The sequence below is a fragment of the Rhamphochromis longiceps genome, linkage group LG6 (genome assembly GCF_057381845.1).
Source record: "Rhamphochromis longiceps isolate RC_006_pf linkage group LG6, R_longiceps_female_GT1.1, whole genome shotgun sequence".
Classification (NCBI taxonomy): domain Eukaryota; kingdom Metazoa; phylum Chordata; class Actinopteri; order Cichliformes; family Cichlidae; genus Rhamphochromis; species Rhamphochromis longiceps.
Window position 1 is genome coordinate 38442763 of NC_140562.1, and position 22051 is coordinate 38464813.

The window sequence follows — 22051 nt, forward strand, 5'->3', positions numbered from 1 at the left end:
TGGAGATCATTTTAAGGTCCCTCCATCTCACTTTGCCTTTTCACCGTGAAATAGGGCCCAAGGTTTTGACGCCACACAGCGATAAAAAGCGCATTGTTTACACTTATCATATTCACCATTGCGGCTAGTGAATATGCGTACGTAGTAAAGGTTCGTTTTAGACGAGGCTACGTAAACTTACTAGCTGAAGTCACGTCGGGAAAGAGGGCAGGGAGGAAAGGAGCGAGCTAGCCGTTTAGCTACGTGACGTACACAATAATTGTGTAATAATCCCGACATTTACGCGTAATTATCGTCTAATAGAAAAATAACGGAAGGTTGCGACGTTCTTGTCGTTGTTCTCGTAAATTGCGCTTATTTTTCCGTCAATCGCCGAGCGAAACGAAAACAAACCGCTCTCCGACGTCAAAGCTAGCATAACAAACACAACAGAACGGGAAAATGAGAGGGGGTTCATCTTATGGAGACAGAGACAGGGACCGTGGTCGAGACAGGTGAGTTTTTAGTTTATATGTGAAAGCAACATATTTTACACACAATTAGCTTTACAGACCTGGACTTGGGAGGAAGTTCGACCTGAGGCCCTGTTTTGTTTTGTTTTTATTAAACCCACAACCGATAAAGCCTAGACTTCCTCAATATTTTCTTAATTTTATTGTTACTCCATTATTATTATCATCATCATCATCATCATCATCATTATTATTATTATTATTATTATTAATAATAATAATTGTTATTATTATTATTATAATTCACAGTCGAGGGTTATAGTACATTTGCAGCAGTACAAATGCAACAGTTGCTTAAAAATGGTGTTGAATTGATGCCAGGATCAGAATCAGAATACTTTATTAATCCCGAGGGAAATTATGATAATTTCATGATAAATTATGATAAAGTTCAGGTCGCCAGTATCTGCTGTTTAAATATCAGTAGGAACTACAACTTAGGGCTACCTGGTATTTTTAACATTACATTTTATTACTTAGGAAATTGTAAAGGTAAAGTGTTGGGGTTTGTTACTTCTACCGGTGTACATACATAATCGTTGTGTCATCACACTACACTTACTAGCACACCTTCGGTGGTGTTTGCACATCTGAACTTAACTGAATATTGTAACCCTAGGTTTATATCTGCTGCAGTCATTACATAATTTCTGTAAAGGATTAAAGGTATTATAACTATCTTAAAATAACCCTAAAGCTTTAGGTTATATAAACAAAGCACAACAGAGCATTTATTGACTGGTGTAGAGGAGTTAAAGTCCTACAGTTTTTGTGGACTAATATAGGATTGGCACTGTAGACTTGATGATTATAATAAAATTACAGTGTTGTTACATGCATTTTCAGTAAGCCATACATATTTTGGTCAGGATCATAATTGCAGCATTAGCTCAACAGTCAATCCTTTGCTGCAGCTTGCGGTTCTGAGTCTTCAGTGCTCTTTATCTCATTGCTCTTATTTCTCAGGCCACGGTTTGGGCCCATGAGCGGTCGCGGTGGACCTCCACCAATGAAGTTTGGGAATCCAGGGGAGCGTCTTCGAAAGAAGCGGTGGAATCTGGATGAGCTGCCAAAATTTGAGAAGAACTTCTACACTGAACATCTTGAGGTGCAACGCGTGAATCAGGTAAATGTTTACTGTTTTTCTTCTACATCAGTAATATGAAAACGTGATTGACCTAATTTTTGGAGGGTATTTTTGGTAATAAGTTCTGTTTCAAATAGTGCTTTTGCTTGTGTGAGAAAAAGTGGAAACATACAATAAAAGCAGCAAAAATTGTAATTCTTTGGTAAAACTTTAGAACATACTCTGAAAAATGTGACCAATTTACACACCATCCCCTCATGTATGTTTTCCCCCTTCTTTTCTTGTTATGTACAGTATGAAGTGGAAGACTTCTGCAAAAGAAAGGAGATCACAATCAGAGGGTCCGGCTGTCCAAAGCCTGTCACCGCTTTTCACCACGCGCAGTTTCCTCGTCAGTAAAAAATACACTGCATAAACTATGATGCTGGCACAGATCATTTCTATAAAACATTAGCAAAGCATTAGTTTTAGTAATTTTTTCTTTCACAAACTCAAACATCCAGTGACTATAAAATCTCATAAATTTGTTTTAAAGCCATTATCAAAATGTTTCTTACACATACTGCAGGTATATTTAAACAAACAATTCTTCTGATGAAAGGAAACAAAGAAGATCAAAACATCTGCACAGCTTTTTGTTGATTGTCTCCCTCATTTTCCTGACAGAGTACGTGATGGATGTGCTGATGCAGCAGAACTTCAAGGAGCCCACAGCAATCCAGTCCCAGGGTTTTCCTGCGGCCCTGAGTGGCAGGGACATGGTGGGGATTGCACAGACTGGATCGGGAAAGACACTAGCTGTGAGAATTCTTCATCATTTGGGACCATGACAGAATTTTTAATGCTTTATTTAAAAGTCAATAGTAATTTCTGTATGTAGCACATGTTGCTAGGTTAACTGCAGAAGTAGGAAGAAAATCATTTTTATGCTTATACCAAAAGATTTTCAAATGGGCATTAGTTGGTTTTACTAATTTTTTTGCATTTTTTCCTGCAGTACCTTCTTCCAGCTATTGTACACATCAACCACCAACCCTATCTGGAGAGGGGAGATGGTCCAATTGTAAGTTTAAACTTAATGTGTAATATAATACCATAATATAATACAGATTTTATTTAAATCATGATCTTAGTGCAGGTCTTCTGTCATTCTGTAACCTTCCTTATTTATTATCCTCATCTCGTCGTAGTGTTTGGTACTTGCCCCAACCAGAGAGTTGGCTCAGCAGGTACAACAGGTCGCTTATGACTATGGGAAGTCTTCCCGTATCAAAAGCACCTGTGTCTACGGTGGAGCTCCAAAAGGACCACAGATTCGAGACCTTGAACGAGGTATGGTTGGGTGTAGATAAGGACATGCAGTGGATTATTGAAAACTGTTATAAAATCCAAGAAATCTATGAAATGTTCTGTTCACTATATCCCACAAGAACGATTGTCACTTTGCCTGAGCACCTTTCAAGATGTGTATTGCTTTTTCTGGTCTTCTTGACTCTAGGGGTTGAGATTTGCATTGCCACACCTGGTCGCCTCATTGATTTCTTGGAGGCAGGGAAGACCAATCTGCGCCGCTGCACCTACTTAGTGCTGGATGAGGCTGACCGCATGTTGGACATGGGCTTTGAACCGCAGATTCGCAAGATAGTAGAACAAATTCGGGTAAGGCTGAGGGCTGGTTTACTATTAAGATTCTGGATAAAACCCTATCGTAGAAGTGTTTTTCAGTTAAAATCTATTTCCTTCTCCGTCTCGTAGCCTGACAGACAGACTCTGATGTGGAGTGCAACGTGGCCAAAAGAGGTTCGGCAGCTGGCTGAGGACTTCCTGAGGGACTACATCCAGATCAATATCGGAGCTCTGGAGCTCAGCGCCAACCACAACATCCTGCAAATAGTCGATGTCTGCATGGAGACTGAAAAGGACGACAAGTAAGAAACAAAAATATGACTAGAGTAAAATAGCATGTTGCAATCTTTCATTATAGGTCTAATTTGAGCTCTTTCTTTGTTGGAAGACTCATTCAGCTGATGGAGGAGATAATGGCTGAAAAAGAGAACAAAACCATCATCTTTGTGGAGACTAAGAAACGCTGTGATGATCTTACACGGAGGATGAGGCGTGATGGGTGAGGAGTTACTCTCTCTTGTGATAATTACAAAGTATTTCTAGGAGAAATATTGAACATTAAAATACTGAAGGTGGAGTAATCTTGCTACTTTAATGTGGTTTTGTTTTCTAGGTGGCCGGCCATGTGCATTCACGGAGACAAGAGCCAGCCTGAAAGAGACTGGGTACTTACAGGTGAGGATAAAGTGGTGCCACCTTCTGTCCTGTCTTTGTTGTGGGTTATTTTCCTCCCATTCATCTGTTACCAGTATTTTACAAAATGATCCTCTTCTTCAGTTTCATTTTGTTCTTCTGTTGTAAAGTGTTTGATTGTATTCCACAGAATTTCGGAGTGGCAAAGCCCCCATTCTGATTGCCACTGATGTTGCCTCTCGTGGTCTGGGTATGTCTCACCACACAATAGTTCATAATATCTCACTATCTTAATAATTCATAATATCTCATGTAATTCTGTATTCACTGTGTCATTGTGATTTGGTTTTTTTTTAATCTATTTTTTTTTTCAGAAATAACTTTTAAATAATATATACATAAAAGAATAACACAGTTATAGTTGGTGGGTTCCTATTAAAGTGACCTCTGTTCTGCTAAATATCTTTACAAGTAGGCCAGTAGATTGTCTGTAAGTGGACAGCTGGAGAACAACCTTTCTTGCAATTGGCAGATATAAATCAAAACACAAAATATACATTTTCTTGCAGAACTGTCCTCCAACAATTACACTCAGGTTGTTTATGTCAGTTTTTTGTTATTAGGAATGTATTAATTTGGGTCAACAATAATTACAAAATAACACTTAAATACACTAAGTACACATCTGCTATAAAAATTTAAAAAAAGGCTCCAATATTTTGCAAAAACTCATTGTTTGCCTTTCAGTACATGTACTTAATTCTAGTGGAAGATCACAAGTATGTCATTTGATCTGTTAACATTTTTGCATTTAAAAAATTAAGGTTAATAGATTTTTAAAAATTCATTTTAATTATGTTTCTATTATGAGTCAGTGTCATTATAGTAAATGAATAAAATAAAAGCTAAAGTGTAGTTAACTGAAATAAAACTCTTGAAAAAGGTTAACTGAAACTATATTTTGCACATAAACAAAACAAAATAAAAATATCCAAGAAATGTCCTTAGTTTTAGTATTTCTCAGGTTGGCTGAAATTTACCAATACAGCCGGTATTGGTACAGATCTTTATTGAGATATGGGGGTATTTATGTCATACTTATGTCACTGTGTACCAGTGTCCTTATTGTGAAATATATTCTAAGCTTCTTCTTCTTCCTGAAAATTACACTCCATATTATAATACTTAAAAAAAACTTGTAAACTTGTAAAACTTGTATATTAAAAATTAACTAAAAGTTATCAAAAAAACCGGCAATGAGTAAGTCCATACTAAAATCTAAAAAAAAAAGTTAAATACAAAACTAATAACACTTCTGGTTCTGGTTTTAACCTATTAATGTGGTCTCTCGGTTAAACAGGACATTAGCACATTCGTTACAGGAGCTTTTACATAGATTAATACACCAGTAATTGTATTATACAGTGTGTACATGTACTATTGCAATTAACCACAAGTGTGAAAATAAACTGAAAGGAATAACAGGAATGAATTTAGTGATAAACAATGAAACAAATCAGTGCTTTATATTAAAGCGCCCGCCCTTACTGTAATAATGTGACAGTCTAACGGACCATTTTGTCCAGTATGGAGGCTGCAGGCCCTCTGGTCCACTGGGTTTATAGTCTGTTTCTTGTTACTGCAGTTTAAAGGCTTCCTTCAAACGGGGCTCTTTGGCACGCTGCCTGAAAGGAGGGGTGTGTGGGACAGATGCTCCTGTGCACCTTTTCTTATGTCTCCTTTGTGGTGTCAGTACAAATTTACTAAGGATGTTGCACATATTGCACTTTTTAAAAAAAATCTAAGCGTTAAAAGATAAATTGTGTAGTTGTCCCTTTATTCTGCAAAAATGTTAAAGTTTGCTATGTTTTGCAGATGCATATGTGTAGAATAAAGACAGATGAATTTTCTCAGATCCACTTGTTGACAGGATAATCTTGAGAAGGGGGGATAAGTGAAAGTGTCTTAATTTTTCCAAAATCCCCATGACCGAATCCTTGTTCTCTTTTCCCCTCTTCTCCTCTCAGGGTTTGGCAGCACATGGCAGCTATAACAATCTGCGCTGCTGTCACTGCCCCCTCATTCACGTTAAAATAGAAGCTTCGCTAGTTTTAGAGGGATTACAGCCCCTCTTATTCGACTAAAAAAGATCCCCCCTGCCCAGTATTGTCAGAGTTTGTAAATCCAACGAGCCTTCCTTGGGAGCAGCCTGAGGTTCCTGTATGTCTGCCCATCGGTCCGTCCCAAAAAGCAGACAGACAGGAGAGAGAGAGTTAGACGGGCTCGTCTGGATCCAGTCCTGGCCAGGGTCTGAGGAGGGCCCTGCAATGCGGCGAGAGAGCAACAGAACCACCCGTTGTGTGTGTGTGTTTGTGTATACGTGTGTGTGTTTGCGTGGGTGGGTGTGTCTCTGGAGATTTAACGGTTCTGCTCCCGTCTGACGTTGCTGGTGTGAGCAGAAGGTGAGGGAGGAATCCTGTCTCCCTCTCCCTCAGCCCCTCCTTGTGAACCAGGACTGATCAGGGGGGACTGACTACCTTTGTAAACACAACATGAAGGGGGTAAGTACCTCACCACCCCTTTGTCCTAACTCCTCCACGAGCTCACCATACATTCAGGTGCTGCCTTAGTGCTCATTAAAATCAGTAGCATTCAATCACGGTACATTATTATTCCTATGTAGTAGGTAATGGTTGATTAAGTGGCTTCCCTCTGTCACGATGGAGGGGAGAAGGGAGACTTATTGATCAGCAGTGCTGTCAGAGCCCCACATCTTCTGTAATGAGAAACAGACTCGTTGTCCTCGCACATTCTGAGCAGCAGTCACATTAATGTGAAGATTACAAATCCAAATCATGATTTCAGCTGAATGCCATGCTCACTTTATATCTGCTGAGCACAAAAAGCTACTTTTCAGTTATTTTTGAATGTCGTTTGGATTTTTGCACGATGTCTAAATAAGCAGGTAAGTTATTCGTTTAGAAATTCTCCTAATAATGCATTTGGAAAATATTTAATTGTAATTATATATTTGGGCTAAAATAAAATTACCTTTTTTCTCCAGAAGTCCTGATCTTGAGATTCTCATGTATTTACTTTCTCCCTTCCTCTAATATTGGTTTTAATTCAAAAGATGTGGAGGATGTCAAGTTCGTCATCAACTATGACTATCCAAGCTCCTCTGAGGATTATGTCCATCGTATTGGACGTACAGCTCGCAGTACCAACAAGGGCACTGCTTACACCTTCTTCACCCCAGGAAACCTGCGACAAGCACGAGACCTTGTCCGGGTGCTGGAGGAGGCACACCAGGCCATCAATCCTAAATTACTTCAGCTTGTGGACTCGGGCCGTGGAGGAGGAGGCGGTAAGAAGGACTCTGTCACGCTCTTAAACCTCAGTCAAATCACACAAATTTTGTGTGTGAAAAGGCTATCCATAAATATTTATCATACAACAGAAGGTGCTATTTTTTATCATTTAATGATGATTAATGAGTTTTGTTACTCTGTTTTAGACTCCTAGTACTGAAATCAGTCTTAAAACGTATTTGTTACCTGTGAATCTGTTTGTCCTGATTGTGCTTTACATATTTATACACCTTTGGTTCTAGGCTGCTGTTTAAGTTTTAATATGAAAGGCAATAGAGCACACAGGTACCTGTTCAGTATGGTCAGTGACAGTTGACTAGCCTGATTGTAGTGCAGGAAACACTACTGAAAAACTTCACACACAGCTTAGTCAAGGAAAGTCACTGCCTAGATTTAAATAAGCAAACAGTTAAGAATGTTCTATTGAATAACTACTGCAGTGATTAATATGTTTCACATGGAAGCAATGGTGAACCACGGTGTTTGAGGAAGAAATAAAAAAACAATCTTGAATGATGACCATCAGTGATAACTTAAACGTTTCAGATTGTTAAATATTATCAGTAGAACTCACAGTAAACTCATAAGATTGGGGTGAAACACCTGTGTGGCCTTAAGAAAACCACTCGTCAGTGATGCTAACTGGAAAGAAGGCATCCCTCATGAAACGATGCCCCCATAATGATTAGTGTCTTCATATAAGCTTGTAGGGTTAGTGTTTCGATCTGGGGTTCCTGTGGTGGTCAAATTTAGGTTCAGCAATATTAAGTTCCTAAAAATGAGGTCAGTTGACTACCTAAATATGTCAGATTACCTGTTTTTCCTAACAATGGATATTTTCCTATTTGTGTACTCTTAACATGATAATGCCTGGATTTATCAGGCTGAAAGTGTGCTTCAGGCGACATTATTCTCACACATGGATTGGCCACCACAGGTTGGCCTTCTATTCTTTCGCTTAATTATATTTACAAAGTTATTACTCTGTATTTTTTTTTTTACTTTATTATATTCTATTTCATTGACTTACTTTATTTCACCTTTTTTTTTGATTTGGTGGATAAAAAACAAGAATTTTCCAGTATATTGTGTGTGTTAATGTATCTAAGTATGTTCTTACCTGAAAATTGTTGAATTGCTGTTTTTCAGGTGGAAGAATGCGTTACCGTGGCAGCAACTCCAACAACCCGAACCTGATGTACCAGGAAGAGTGTGATCGTCGTATGCGCTCCAGCGGCGGCGGGGGCAAAGACAACCGCAGCGGCTTCAACCGTGACAACCGCAACAACCGTGACGGAGATCGCTCCTCTTCTTCCTCCTACAGGGACCGAAGCCGGGATCACCGAAACAACTACAACTCAGGCTCGGATCAGTACCAGAGCTACAACAGTGGGGGAGGTGGCGGCGGAAGTGGCGGCAGCTACAACTCTCGCAGTGGAAGCCAGGCCGGGAGCGTCGGAGGTCAGGATCAGACGAGCCAACCGCAGGGTCAGTTTGGCCAGGCTCCTCCTCCACTATCAGGGGGCCTGCAGCCCCTAATGGCTCAGCAGTTTGCTCCACCACAGCCCCCACTCATGGGCTTCATGGGGCAACCGCCGTACCCGTTTCCTTCGCCTCCCCCTCCTCCCCCAGGCCTGCCACCTCCCAGGAAGTAAACTGAACAAGCACCGAGTTCCTTTGTGCTACTTGTGCATCCACAGGTTACCTTTGTGGGCTTTTTAAAAACTCTTGAAATCATGTAGAGGCAGGGGTTTCAAAGGCATATGTGTAAGGAGGTAAGGGCTTATATTTTCTATTTGTTTTGTACTGTTTAATACACCCAAAATGTGGAATTTAAATTGTCTGATAGAAAAGGAAATCTTCAAAATTTACCAAGGGTTTTCTAAAGTAGACTGCCACTGTACCTGCACCATGAACCATAAGTATTGTGTTTCTATTCCAAACAAATGCCTCAGAGGATGTGATCTACTTAAAGGATTTGATTAAAATGAAAGCGACGTTAGACTGAAGCCTCAGTATTATGTGGATCATTGGGCCGGTCTACTATAAATTCATTAATAGTCACATTCCAGGCTCATATCATTCTTGAGCGCTATATTAGTCTACACTTGTTCAGTTTGAGACATTTTGGCTAGCATTACATTTTATTTATTCTTTACATTATAGCTTTATTCTCTGAAGCAACATTGAAGTTTGTCTCTTCTCTCCAATAGTTGTCATACCAGTCAATCATTGAGTTTGTAGTGTGATCGTTGTACTAGACTCAGATTTTGTCACGCATGCTTTTCCTTTCTGCTGTCCCGTAGCATTACTAAGCACATTGTTGACTAAACTGCAGATTGTTGCTCGTTTCCCTTTTCCCCCCTCAACGTGTTCGTTTTATTGCATTTTCCTAAATAAATCAAACCAATAAAGTGTTTCCTACTTTTCAAATGATTAATCAAGCGTGTACACCTGGTTACTTCCCTGTTAAGATGACCTTCACTATATTATTGTAGTACATTCTCAGGATTATGCACGTTTTCTTTTCTTTTTTTGATCAGTAAATGCATATTGGTGGGGATGGAGGTTGACTTCTGTTTACAGTTGGTGCACAAAATTATGACTAACATGGACATGGGTTACAAGGAATGTGCTACATGCAGTTTTTTTTTTGTAGAAAATGGTTTCTAGAAACTTCAGCTTAGTATTTATATCTGAAACAGGTTTGGTAAAGGGGGAATCCACTCTGATCTACTTATAACCATACCACAAATTGCTCTCTCGGTTTTAGCATTTACTTATTCCTTTTTGTTAAAAACGTGCAATTAGCTGTGGCAATAATAACAAATCTTAGCTGGCCTATTAATACCCAAACCTAGCAGTTCTCAAAAGTCGGACAAAGCCACAGCATGTGGAGCATGGATGAGCCTAATAAGACTTACAGTTGTGAACTCTAGTTTTTAAAGAGTGTGCCACAAAAAGTATAATATCGACTTAATTTATTAAATTTGTTTCGAGTGGAAAGCCTCCTCCACACCTACATGTCAGTAGTAGTAGCAGAAGGGTGCCAGTTTAGCTCAGTGGGTCAGCAGCCAGCCATATGCTGCATAACCAGAGTGCAGCAGCCTGTGTTCAAGTCTTCTTCTCTTTGGCCCCACTTTCCTATCTGCCTTCACTGGTAAAGACAAAAAATTATCCAAAAAAAAACTATGTTTGATACCGTTATGGCAGTCCTGCTTGTCCTTTGTATTTTTATAATGCAAATCTGAATGGAATCAAATCCGTTTCAGCGTTTTTCACACCAACTACCCATAATTGATGAAATCTACCTTATTGACAAACTGCTAGAGCATCAAAACCTGGAGTGTTTATCTTTATTATTGCTTTCTTCCGTTTAATCCCAGATGTTAGCAGTAAAACTGCCTGTAGATAAATTAAAACATCAGATTTATAACATAGAACCATCTTAAAAAGGGAAAATTGCACAGTTTAACATGGGTCAATTTATCAAATTAAATTTAATACATGTACAGCGGAATCAATATTACACAGTGAGTGATTTCTTAAATTGCCTCTTAACAGACTGTGCTCCAATCAACTCAACAGCCGTGGTTATCAGAATAATCCCATGAATTCACTTTTGTGTGTCATTTGTTTCACAAAGTCTTTCCCGGTAAGTATATGAACAAATGAAAACAAAGATCAGATCAGCCATTTGTATACATATATGTACAAAAGGAAAAAGAAAAAAGGTTTCATCTCAGGCACATGGCAGAATCAAACCAGATGCCAGTGACGTCACCTCAAGACCGGGTCAATCTTTGGGTCAATCAACCATATAAAGGGATAAAAAAAAAAAAAACGAAAGGACCATGTAGTGTACACGGGAATGATTTCATTTGCCAAATTTAGACACAATAAGTGCATGTAAGATTAACTCAAAATCCTGAGTGTAACATAAGGTGATAAAGTGTCCCAATCTTTTAATAACACAAAAGTGCAGATATTTTTAGAGGCAGCGATTTCATTTGTGGGCCTTTTGACGCAACAGGAGAAAAAGCACCGCTGTAAATAATCTTAAAAAGCAAAAAAGTAAACAATAGTCGGTTCAGTTTCAGGGTCCTGGTATTCTCCATGCTGGCTCACAAATCCAAACTTATTGGTCCAGCCGAACAAAGCAAAGCTTTCCTTCGAGTTTTCAGTCACACCTGTGCTTTTCCTACTATGACCCGCTAACACGGCTGCTGTGAAAACAGGCGCATTCTCACAGCTTTGACACCCACACCAACCATATGTAATACCTCCAAATACATTAAAACTCAGACTATTCTTGAAAAGGAAAAAAAATAAATCACATTCCAATTCATCATTGAATTAGTTACTGCATCATTACAGATCGTTATCTTCATACGCTAAACAGCTCTACCCCTTGGCTCAAATGGAAAACGTCTTCGGTGGTGTCATAAGTGGGAGATGAACGTTTGTCTTATTTTCCTCTTCAAGTTTTCATTTAAACTGGAGGCGGTTTGCTAACGCGTTGCACCAAAGCTGTGCTAAATTCCATCATTTGATAAGAAATGAATAAGAAAACAAAGAATATTCTAAATCCCAAAATGTTTTCTGGCTTTTGGTAAGATTGTTTAAAAACCTCACTTGAAACATTCAGCTGACCTAAGTGAGTATGAAGTGACAGATCTGCCATGAACGCTCAAACATCTGCTGAAATGCAGTCTCCGATCGAACATCTCCTTTAACATAAATGTCAGATATGAGCTGTTATTACATGTTAACACTTTGCAGTATGTATACTGGACAAATGCACACATTCAATTTTTAAAACATGTTTTACCAAGAGCCGCTGCACTGAATCATGTCGGCTTTATGTCGCTGCGCTGGACTGATTGTTGGACAGGAAAAGAAAAGCGATCAGCAACAACGCTCGGGAACATGGATATGATCAAAAAAGGACAAAAAGGCTGTGAACCAAGGCACGCGGTGGAAGCTGGTTCCCGCAACTGCTTCCAGAGTTTGAAACCACAGAAGCGTAAAGGTCTCCGGGCCTCAGTCAGCATTGAGGGAAAGCTTCAACCTAAATGTAAAGGAAGCAGCAGATCACATGACAGGATACTGGTCCTTCACACTAAAGGTTTCCCCAAGTGTTTGGAGGTGGGAACTGGTCGACGTCACCAGATTCATCGTGAGATTTGTCCCCCAGGTTGAAAGTTAGTTTGTACCGCAAACGGACTTTCTCCTGTGACGACACAAAAGCAAACAGGTTAACTCATCAGTGATATGCAGTTTCACTCCTATCACTGTTCTTTGCTGCATTTGCACTTTTAGTATACAATCATCAACATTTCTCCTTAAAAGGCATAGTTTATTTTGATCAGATACAGAAGGTGAGCAATATACTGCTGCAAGGAAGGTAAAAAAGAAATATATTTTAGCCACCTAAACACAATGTCAATTAAAGTGTTCCAGTTTTATTTACAGTATTTTCACAGCTTCAGACAAACACCAATTAAGCACAGGGAAGTTCTCTTTAAAGCCACCAGCCTCCTTTAATAACAGTAATTTTACCTGAGAGAACGTGGCAATTGCTGCATTCATCGGTTTGTTTGCGACTTGTGTTTTAAAACGTTAAACAGTAACCCGTGCTCTGAGATAAATGTACATTTTTTGCCAAAAGAGTCTGCCTTTAGAGCAAATAACCGCTTTAGTGTCGTGTTGCAAATGAAAGCTATCAAATTAAATGAAATTATAGCAAATTAAAGCAGTGAAAAATATTCTCAGTACACATAAAGAAACAACACAAGCTTTGCTTCTGTGACAGTAGTCCTGCCTGCTACCTCGAACTGTGGAGGGGCATGCTGACTGATCTACTGTAGATAAAACACTGACGAGTAACTGGTAAATGTATAAAATGAATAAAATGCATATTCTGACCAGAGGCGATCTCAAGCAAAGTGCAGTGTATAAACAATGCGGTTGAAGACGTAGATTACCTTGTGAGGGTTCGCTAGCAGTAAAATCTGTGTGATGGCAGCTGGAGACAAGATGGGATTGAAGGCGGGCAGCTCAGTACTGGAGGGAGGCTGAAGCTTGACTTTCATCACCTAGATAATGTACACCCATTGACACATTAAAACCTACATGCTTTCCAGCTGGCTAAAACAACAAAAGCTCTCAAATTAATAACAGAGATTGACTTAATCTCAACAAAGAAGAATTTCTGGATCAAAAGCATGAGACATGGCCATTGCTACCATCAGTACGAATTTCAGGAAACAGGAACCTACTCTGGGCACAGCTGCCTGGAAGCGGATGTTGGTAACAGGAATAGGAGCTGAAGACAGCATGGAGATGATCACCACCAGCACGTCAGGTCGTGATGGAGGGCAGTCGCGGGCAAAGGTGAACAAAACCCGGAGACTGTGCTTATCAAATACAGTGACTGGTAACAAGGTGCCTGAAATAGATTGAAAGAAATCAAAAGAAAGGATTTCAATTTATGTTACCTCCATATTAGCTCACAAAACCTTTCATGACTAAGGCTAACTTTTTGTTCCAGTGCTTACTAGGTTTGATGATTTCCAGAGGCACAGTAACATCAGCTAGAGAGATGCTGTCGTAAGTGTCAGCAGTAGGTAATGAGGCTTTGTCAGTAACTGTGAGTGTAAGATTGGAGAGCAGCACAGCATCAGACTGCTCTGAATGGATGACGGAACTGGCCCCAGGAGCAGTAGCAGAACTAGAGGTGGAGGTGGAAGTCGCAGCAGGTGTGGGCTTTGAGCTGGATTTAGCCTGGAGATCTCGTAAAGGGACTCTTGATTGAGGCTGCAGCTTATCCCTACATGAAAAAGAACAAGGACACATGTTATATGGCAGCTCTGCGCATGTCAAATTCCAACAACAGCACGTTACACTACAAAGGTGATGACAAAAGCACTTACCATTTGACCTGCTGGCTCTCTGGAGGCAGAGACTGCTGCAGCAGTGCCTTTCCCAACAGATCCAGCTCTTCCATGGCTTTAGGAGGAGCAGTAGCCCCCTCTACTGGTGGAGCCCGTGGTTTCTGAACTACAGCTGGTAGCAACACTGAAGCTGGTGCAGATTGAGTAGATACCTCTGTTATATCTGATGACTGAGAGAGAAAAACTGAGTTATTTTAGTGTAAAAGGAGATGAAGATGGCATAAAACAGAAAATTAAACCAGTGGCAGGAATCCACTGTGTAAGATCTTTACATGCTATGATTTATTTAGAACCACAGCTGGGTAACAGTAAAGTAAGTTTAAGATTTTAATAAACATGTCACACAATTTTACTGTGAGCATATTAAGTATCATCTTACTTCGCACCTGAAAAGTGTTCTGAGAGTCACCGTTTTCAGTTACATTCAGTCCTGAGAGAACAGACAACAAAAGTTAGATTACATCCAATTTAAGGTAATTTTTTTTGGAATCACTGAAGCCTTTTTAAAGGAAAAACAAAGAGCACACACTGTATACAGACACAGTCACTGCAACTGAAGACACACACACAAGGTATGTCCACACTACCCTGCTTTATCATCCTTTTTGTGTTACGTGTAATATAATATACTAAGTAAGAGACTTGGTGCAGAAAGAAGTCAGATTACATATAATGTGCTCTAACTAGAGTCACGCCCTGTTGAACATTTATGAATTTTATGAATCGAAAATGGCGAAATCAATCTTTTACATACACTACAGTCTTATACTGTACTAAGGGAAAGAGACTAGACTTGTGATCTGGCCAGCAACACATTTCTTTTCCGCTAGGTATTAGATCACATTAAAGTGTATAATTTTGTTCAAAATTTATTACAGAACATTGCATTTTATCACAGGTGACTTTTCTCATCTGTTTTTGTAATCTTAAATGAAACTGTAGGATTGTCCTCCTTATAAAGGAGAAAGGAGCAGAAATGCATGATTCTTATTTTTTTTAAAAAGTCTACTTGAAAACAGCCCAATGACCTCTGCTCTGCAGCACTTGGCATGTCAACTGACGTGACTTTCTAACATTAGCTGTAGCCATTATTCACGTTAAATGCAGACAAACTTGACTCAAATAATGAAAAAAGTTCCAATTGTGCTGCCTAAAAACTAAATGAGCGCTAACAAAAATCTAAAAACTTTATGTTTCACTCTTTCGTATTTTCCTTAATTATGTCTATACACAGGTGTCTCTGGAAAATGAGGTCAGGATCACAGAGGAGGTCTGTCTCTGCAGGATGCTGCGCTTGAATCAGTGGAAAATAAGGCAGAATTGTGCTGAGCAGACTGGGATGTGCTTCCTGGCTTTCTAACTTTTTGTTCACAAACCACATGATTTTTCCTGCTTACCAAGTGACATGAGCTCATCATCCAAGAGGCTCAAGCCCATATTCTGAGTCAGAAGTTGCAGGCTGGAGGAGTCTGTGTTAGACGGTGCGGTGTTGGCTGATATGTTAAGGCCTGTCAGATCCACAAGTGCTGAGCTACTGTTGCCTGATTTGGAAAGAAAATACTCATTTGTGACTCAGAAACTGAGGGAGAATTAGGGTAAACTCAAATAGATGGTAAATAAGACTTTATTGCAATCTTCAGCTGTGACTTTGAAGGCACCCACCTGGTTGTAAAGACGAGTTTATGACATCTTTAGACACATCCTCTCCCTTTACGAGCTGTCGGTACTGATTAATGACCTGCGTCAAACTGTCATTGGCCTGCAAGATATCCGCTGTAAGCAGAAAACTAATCAGTAAGACAAAAATTTTACCCTTTGAGGCCTAATTTTTATCTGTTTGTATAGGTAACAATCTTACCTAAAGCTTCATCATTATCCTCAGTGTCACTCGCTAATCGGAATAGGGTAGGCCTCATCTTCTCACAGCGATTGTAGAGATCCTGCAATAAAAAATACATCATGAAACCCTAAAATCACACACCCGCTGAGCAGTACCAGTGGGAGCACGAGACCTGCAGCAGCTCTTTTTAATGTGCTGCGTCCTACAAACCTTAATGAGCTCCTGGTTGCTCTGGGAACAGCTCTCCTTATTGTAGCCCTCCAGCAGCTGGCTCAGCAGGCTGACGCTCTCCTTCACCTCCTGGATGGCATTCACTCGCTTCGACACTTTCTCCACTCGTTTTTGGTCCTAACGAAACGTTCGGTGAGATCACACAGTGCCCAAGATCAAAAGAAACTTTTGCGGACCTTAATTTTTTCACTCAATCAGGCCATGAAGGACAGATGTAATGATAATAAATAACATCTTATACCTCACGACTAATATTTAATGCCACAAAATATGAAAGTAAAGCAAGTGCACATTTTAAAACCCTATAATTAAGTCATTTAATAATGAATTTAAGTTTTATTTCACCAAAATTCATGCGTGGCATCTGATTGACTGTCATTAATCTTGATCAGTATTAGTTTTTTATTACTCTGCACAGTCATTCTCAATAATTTATTAAAACATTTAAGCCTTGATGTTTGATCATTTCACTAAAGCCATAAATATTAAATGAATACACCATCTCCATAAAAGCTGAAGAAGACCGAGTCAAACAAAGGGACATGTATGTGAGAGCACATGTTGTAAACCTCACGCAGCAAACAAAGCCGATGACTCACCTCTTGGACCATTTCCTTAATGAGCTTGTTTGCTGCTCTTAAATCTTCAGGGTGAGTGCTATTCAACAAGCGGGACAGCGTCTATAAAAACAGGATGAGACAGAAGCAGGAGAGGAAAGGAAAGAGGAAGAGAATTCTTTAAACTGCTGCTCCCCCAGTTTTTCCCAGGAGTTCAACTTTACATCATTTGATGGGAAACAAACTCGTGATGATTCTGTTGGAACAAAGCCCATCCTAGGACAGAAAATGAATGACGGATTTGTTTCTAAAACCTGAAATGTCAACTCGTTGGTGCAGGAATACACATCCATGATTTCACAAGTCTATCGAATGTGATTGGTGCGTCCTGATTACTTGTGTAATATATACACCTTGGATTTCTCCTCATCTTCAAAGATGGCACTTTTGGCTCTGGGTGGAGGGGGTGGGAGGGGCTTGTCAACGGGAAGCACAGGATCCTGCTTGACAATGCCTGGAAAAAACAAGAACACTCATTAACCTTTGAAAAATACAACATCTATTGAGAGGGCCACCTGCGTTTTAAATATCGGTTCTATTTATAAATTACAGATAAAGAATCGCGGTCACCTTGACCTCTGTTTCAACTACGATGCCTGTGATACTACTGCTTTAATACTCTACACCCATTAAATAATTTTAAATGAGTCTTCAAATATATAAAAAAAAAAAAAAACTACAAAAAACAAGTTTAATACTAATATAATCCAGGAATTTATGACAGCTGTTGGAGGGGAAAGTCTGTTTCTGCAATCAGACTGGGTTCAGATGACCATGACTAAGGACATCGGTCTCATGCTTGTGCTAGAAAGGAGAACTGACACATTCTCCCTACTAATCAAAAAGAATGGGGAACCAAAAAATACATTAACACTAAAAAAGGGGGGAACTAAAAACATCCATAAAACATGTACGATGAACTAATGTGCAACCACGGAGAACAATAGACTGTTAAAGCGGGCCTATTATTTTTCATTCTTCAAACAGGTGGAGTAGCTTTGCATGATTAACAGTTCAAAATAATGACATTTTATGTTATGCTGGACCTCAATACAGCCCTATGTCCTCTACCTTTAGGCCCACCTTCCCTTCAAACTTTTTCTGGTATTCCACACGTCAGAAACCAAAAGAATCCATCGACCCACAAGCCACATTTTTTTTAAACATGATTAAAACTAGAATTAAAGTCAAATAACAGTCAGAATCATAAGAAAACACTTATTTGTTCTCAAGAAAAGGATCTTTAATTCAGCCTAATTTTACTCTTTGCAATCTGCAGTTTGAGAAACACTGCACCTTTTTCCTGACTGGCTGCCTCTCACAAACAAAAGGCCTGAACAGCAGACAGGAAGGGCTGCTGTGACAACCATTATTAAAGACATCTGTGTCACCAACATCATACAGCATCAAGACAAGAAAAATACGGTTGAATCTGAGCTTTCACATAAGTTCATTATTTTAAACTTTGTAGAAGTCATTTGTCTTGATGGTTACACATAAAACTCTAAAACATCAGGAGAGCTCACCCTGTTTTTTCAGCATCTGATATGCTTCCAATATCTTGGTCTCATCTGGGAGTCTCACCGTCCAGCTGTAAATCATCTCTAAGACCTTCTTCTTCACTGCCTCTGGAGCTCGGGCTCCTAAATACTACAAAGAGAGGGGGAATGGGTATTAACTACTGCTAAAGAAAAACAGACTTATTCTTTCACAAATGAAAATGAAATTGGGTCAGAAGAAAGTACTTATTTGGTACAAGATTTAATATTAAAACCTTATCCAGGCTGTGTTTTCAAACAAACTGTAAACTAAATACAGCTCAATCTTTTGTGAGATTCATCAAATAGCTGTCATTTTCAGTAGTTATACTAAACTATAAAAACCTTCACATGGATCTTTGGTTACAGCCAAACTGGTGAGGCAAAACATAGAACAACAGTCGTTACCTTTGGTGAAACCACTTTGATTAGCTCATTGAGAAAGCGAAACTTCCCCACTTCACTATGAAATCGCTTTCCACAGTTCTTCATGCACGTCTCAAGAACCTGTGTTCAAAGGTTGTTGGTTTTACATTTGCACAGACATGCAGAGTTTAACATGACATCCTACAGACCTTTGCACTTGTTGATGCTGTGTGCAGGACGATCTTACCGTTAGCGCTTGCATCGCCTCCCACTCCTGAGGAGACTGAATTTTATGTGCCAGAAGTCTGGTTGCAAGCTGAGGCCTGAGAAAACAAACAAAAAGGTTTCACTACAGTGACAGACTTAGGAGGTTGTACAACACCTTAATTTAAATTTTTAGTGATATACTAAGTATAAAATTCTGGTTTTAAACACTACCAATTTTTTGAACCAACATCTGCCACTGGCATCAGCAAATTTACAGTACTGTGGAAATCTCTTGAGCCACCTCGTGTCTTTACACTTTCCTTCCAAGGAGGAAGATTTCAGTGTCATTTTTTAAAAAAGTGATCTTGAGCAGTTCTTCTTCAGGCTTTCTAAAGGTCTTTCTTTGGACATTCGGCTGCTTTTTCATTCATTTTCAGTTCAGTCCTCATACCTGAACATTTTCAGGGATGTTTTTTGTCACTTTATACTGATTTATGAATTCATGCATTAAAAAGGCACCCGACTCAGGGAATAAGCCATTCTTAAGGAAAGGAAACAAGTAGAAAAGGCTGAGGTATGCCAAATCACACAAGAACTGGACTGAAAAGCCTGTGACAACAGAGAGCAATGAATCCAAATGTAAAAGTTTTGGTTCAAATCAATACATAGAAGGTCAGGACAGCAGTACAACAGTGAGTGTTTACAGGGATCTATAATACGCAGTGGAGGCTTTGTCATGGTTTGGGGCTGCATTTATAGATCTTGTAATTATGAACACAGAAAACTATTGTCAGATTTTTATCCAACACACAGTACAATTTAGAAAGCATCTGATCAACAGTATGCCAATAATCCCAACACACTGCTAATGCAGTAAAAGCCTTCCTGGATAAAAAGAGAAAAAACAAACCCAAAAAACACACATACTATGGAAAACTATCATGGAATAGTCTGCCCAGATGCCAGACCTCAACATTATTGATGCAACGTGGGATTATCTTTACAGGGAACATCCAAAGAAGAGGCATTGAATGTTCTTCAAAAAGCATGGAGAGCTGTTCCTGATAACTAAAGAAGAGCAACAGTATCTCTCTTCTTTAGTCATCAAGCCTGTATAGAAGAATAAAGGTGGTCACTTTCAACCACGTTGGAATTCTACGAACTTTGGTTTTTTTTTTTCTCTTGTATATTGCATTTCCATTTATTTCTGCATATTTTAATAACTCCCTACACCCGCTTCCCATTTTCCTGCCAAATATAAAGAAATTAGGGGTGGCTCAAGACTTCCGAAGTGCTCCAAGTAAAATTATTTAAAGCCAATATAGACATTTCACCATTAAATCCCTGCATCCCTAAAATTAATTAAAAATGTCACATACAAGCAAACTGTTAAAAAATGCATTACAATCCTTTAAATCAATACTACTCTAAAAAACTGAAAGCAAAGGGACACAAGTTGTCAGGATGATAATGTCAACCGCTGGTACACCACGTTAGTCTCCATTTCAGTGTGAAATTGTGAAACAAATGAATCATCATCGACTCACCCTTCCGGTTCATTTTCGAGCTGATCACAGAATCCCTTTATTGAGTCCCAGTCAATTTCCTTATTCAGAGGATTGGTGGCCTTATCTGTGTAAAATTGAAAACAAACAAACATATCCTCAACTTGCTTTAAATGCTTGGCGTGTTTTTGAATTTCAGACCTGAAAACTGGGACAGAACCACTTTAAATCGGATTGTTATTTGTAGATCTGTGAAGGCAGTCAAACCTGTCGCTTTACACCTGACTGTGCAGCAGCTGTGGCCTGTGAGCGTGTGCAATATGTAAATCAGCTCTCTTGCTTGGAGCAGATGAAGAGGGTGGCTCGCTTTTGGAGACGTGTGTCAGATTATAGCCCAGGTGTGACAGGTTTCCTGCTAAACTTGGTCCTCAAGGAAACAACCAGAAGCTAACTAGTTGCTTGATTTTTAGCCTTCAGCTGAGCGTTACTGACACCTTTAAATTTAAATGTCACCTTTCTGTAGTATCACTGAGCTAAAGCGGACAACAGTAAACTACCTTTAAACTCATAATGAAGCAACTATGAAACCGTATATAACTGTTGGAGTTTGTTCCTCATCGCCAGCTGCACTTTTTAATTTAATGGCTTTCGCTGACTCCTCTCTGCTCCCGGGGGAGGAAGCTATAAGCGTCAGCGAAAAATTCACAATGACTAAATATGTCGATGTACCTCAGGGGCATTTCGGTTATCTATCCACGTTCAAAACCTAATCGAGTATTGTAATAAATTGCTAACTTACTGATGCGAGACTGCAGACTGGCCTCATCTGGAGGCGCCGCCGCCGCCATCTTTCAAGAATTCTAAACAAGAAGCAAGCTATCGCGAGACTTTTGTAACATATCGCGCGAATAGCGAAACATTTCAAGGGCTTTGAGAAGATCTCATCAAACAGCGGTGGGAAAGATACTACAGCTCAGCTGAACTCAGATCATTAACAACTAATTTTATTATTGGCGATTAATAAAGTTTTCGGATTCTGGTGGTGAAAAAACATGTGCCAAACACAAATCCATTTATCTAATTGACTGTGATAACAATTTCATATTTTCATTTTCCCTACACAGGTTCGAGGACGTTCCAGGTGAACACGCGCGGTGAGTTACAGCCAGCGAGGAGTCACGCAGTTTTTGCGTGCATGTCTGTGCTCGTGGACATTTGTGAGCAGAAACACTTATTATTAAATTATGCACTTACACTCAGAGTTAGAAATGAAATATTTGTATTAGAGGGAAGGAGTATAACAAACTATAAATTAAGCTAATTTGCACGTTTTTATTCTGCTTTTCTAATCAAAAAATTGTTAATGCAAGAAAAATATCCAAATATTAACAGGAAAATCTCAAACCAAACTCTTACCACCCCTCTGTAAAATCAATATTTAATATCAATGACTTACATGAAATACAGTTAAGTAATAAAATGAAAGAAAACAAGTGAGCACTACTGCATATAAACCCGACTAGATACATACACATATACACTTGTGCTAACAATTCAAGAAA

The 22051-nt window shown here is 39.3% G+C and overlaps 2 protein-coding genes across 2 annotated transcripts; one reads left to right on the forward strand and one right to left on the reverse strand.

Moving 5' to 3' along the window:
* The first annotated feature begins 185 nt into the window (after positions 1 to 185).
* LOC146668662 (putative ATP-dependent RNA helicase DDX17) lies at positions 186 to 9661 on the forward strand. The gene is made up of 13 exons (XM_085410634.1): positions 186 to 494; positions 1479 to 1638; positions 1894 to 1990; positions 2266 to 2399; positions 2597 to 2662; positions 2790 to 2931; positions 3098 to 3258; positions 3355 to 3527; positions 3614 to 3724; positions 3839 to 3900; positions 4049 to 4108; positions 6992 to 7225; positions 8379 to 9661. Exons 1-13 carry the CDS (start codon positions 442 to 444, stop codon positions 8882 to 8884), a joined length of 1959 nt encoding a protein of 652 aa, XP_085266760.1. The 5' UTR covers positions 186 to 441; the 3' UTR covers positions 8885 to 9661.
* A 910-nt stretch (positions 9662 to 10571) lies between these two features.
* Positions 10572 to 21365, reverse strand: LOC146668663 (ADP-ribosylation factor-binding protein GGA1-like). Its single transcript, XM_085410637.1, has 17 exons — positions 21289 to 21365; positions 20532 to 20616; positions 19025 to 19100; positions 18820 to 18918; positions 18400 to 18523; positions 17227 to 17327; positions 16856 to 16936; positions 16236 to 16373; positions 16044 to 16125; positions 15848 to 15958; positions 15583 to 15726; positions 14572 to 14615; positions 14165 to 14355; positions 13790 to 14061; positions 13511 to 13680; positions 13217 to 13327; positions 10572 to 12462 (listed from the first exon to the last, which is right to left on the reverse strand). Exons 1-17 carry the CDS (start codon positions 21335 to 21337, stop codon positions 12352 to 12354), a joined length of 1989 nt encoding a protein of 662 aa, XP_085266763.1. The 5' UTR covers positions 21338 to 21365; the 3' UTR covers positions 10572 to 12351.
* Between the last annotated feature and the right edge of the window lie 686 nt (positions 21366 to 22051).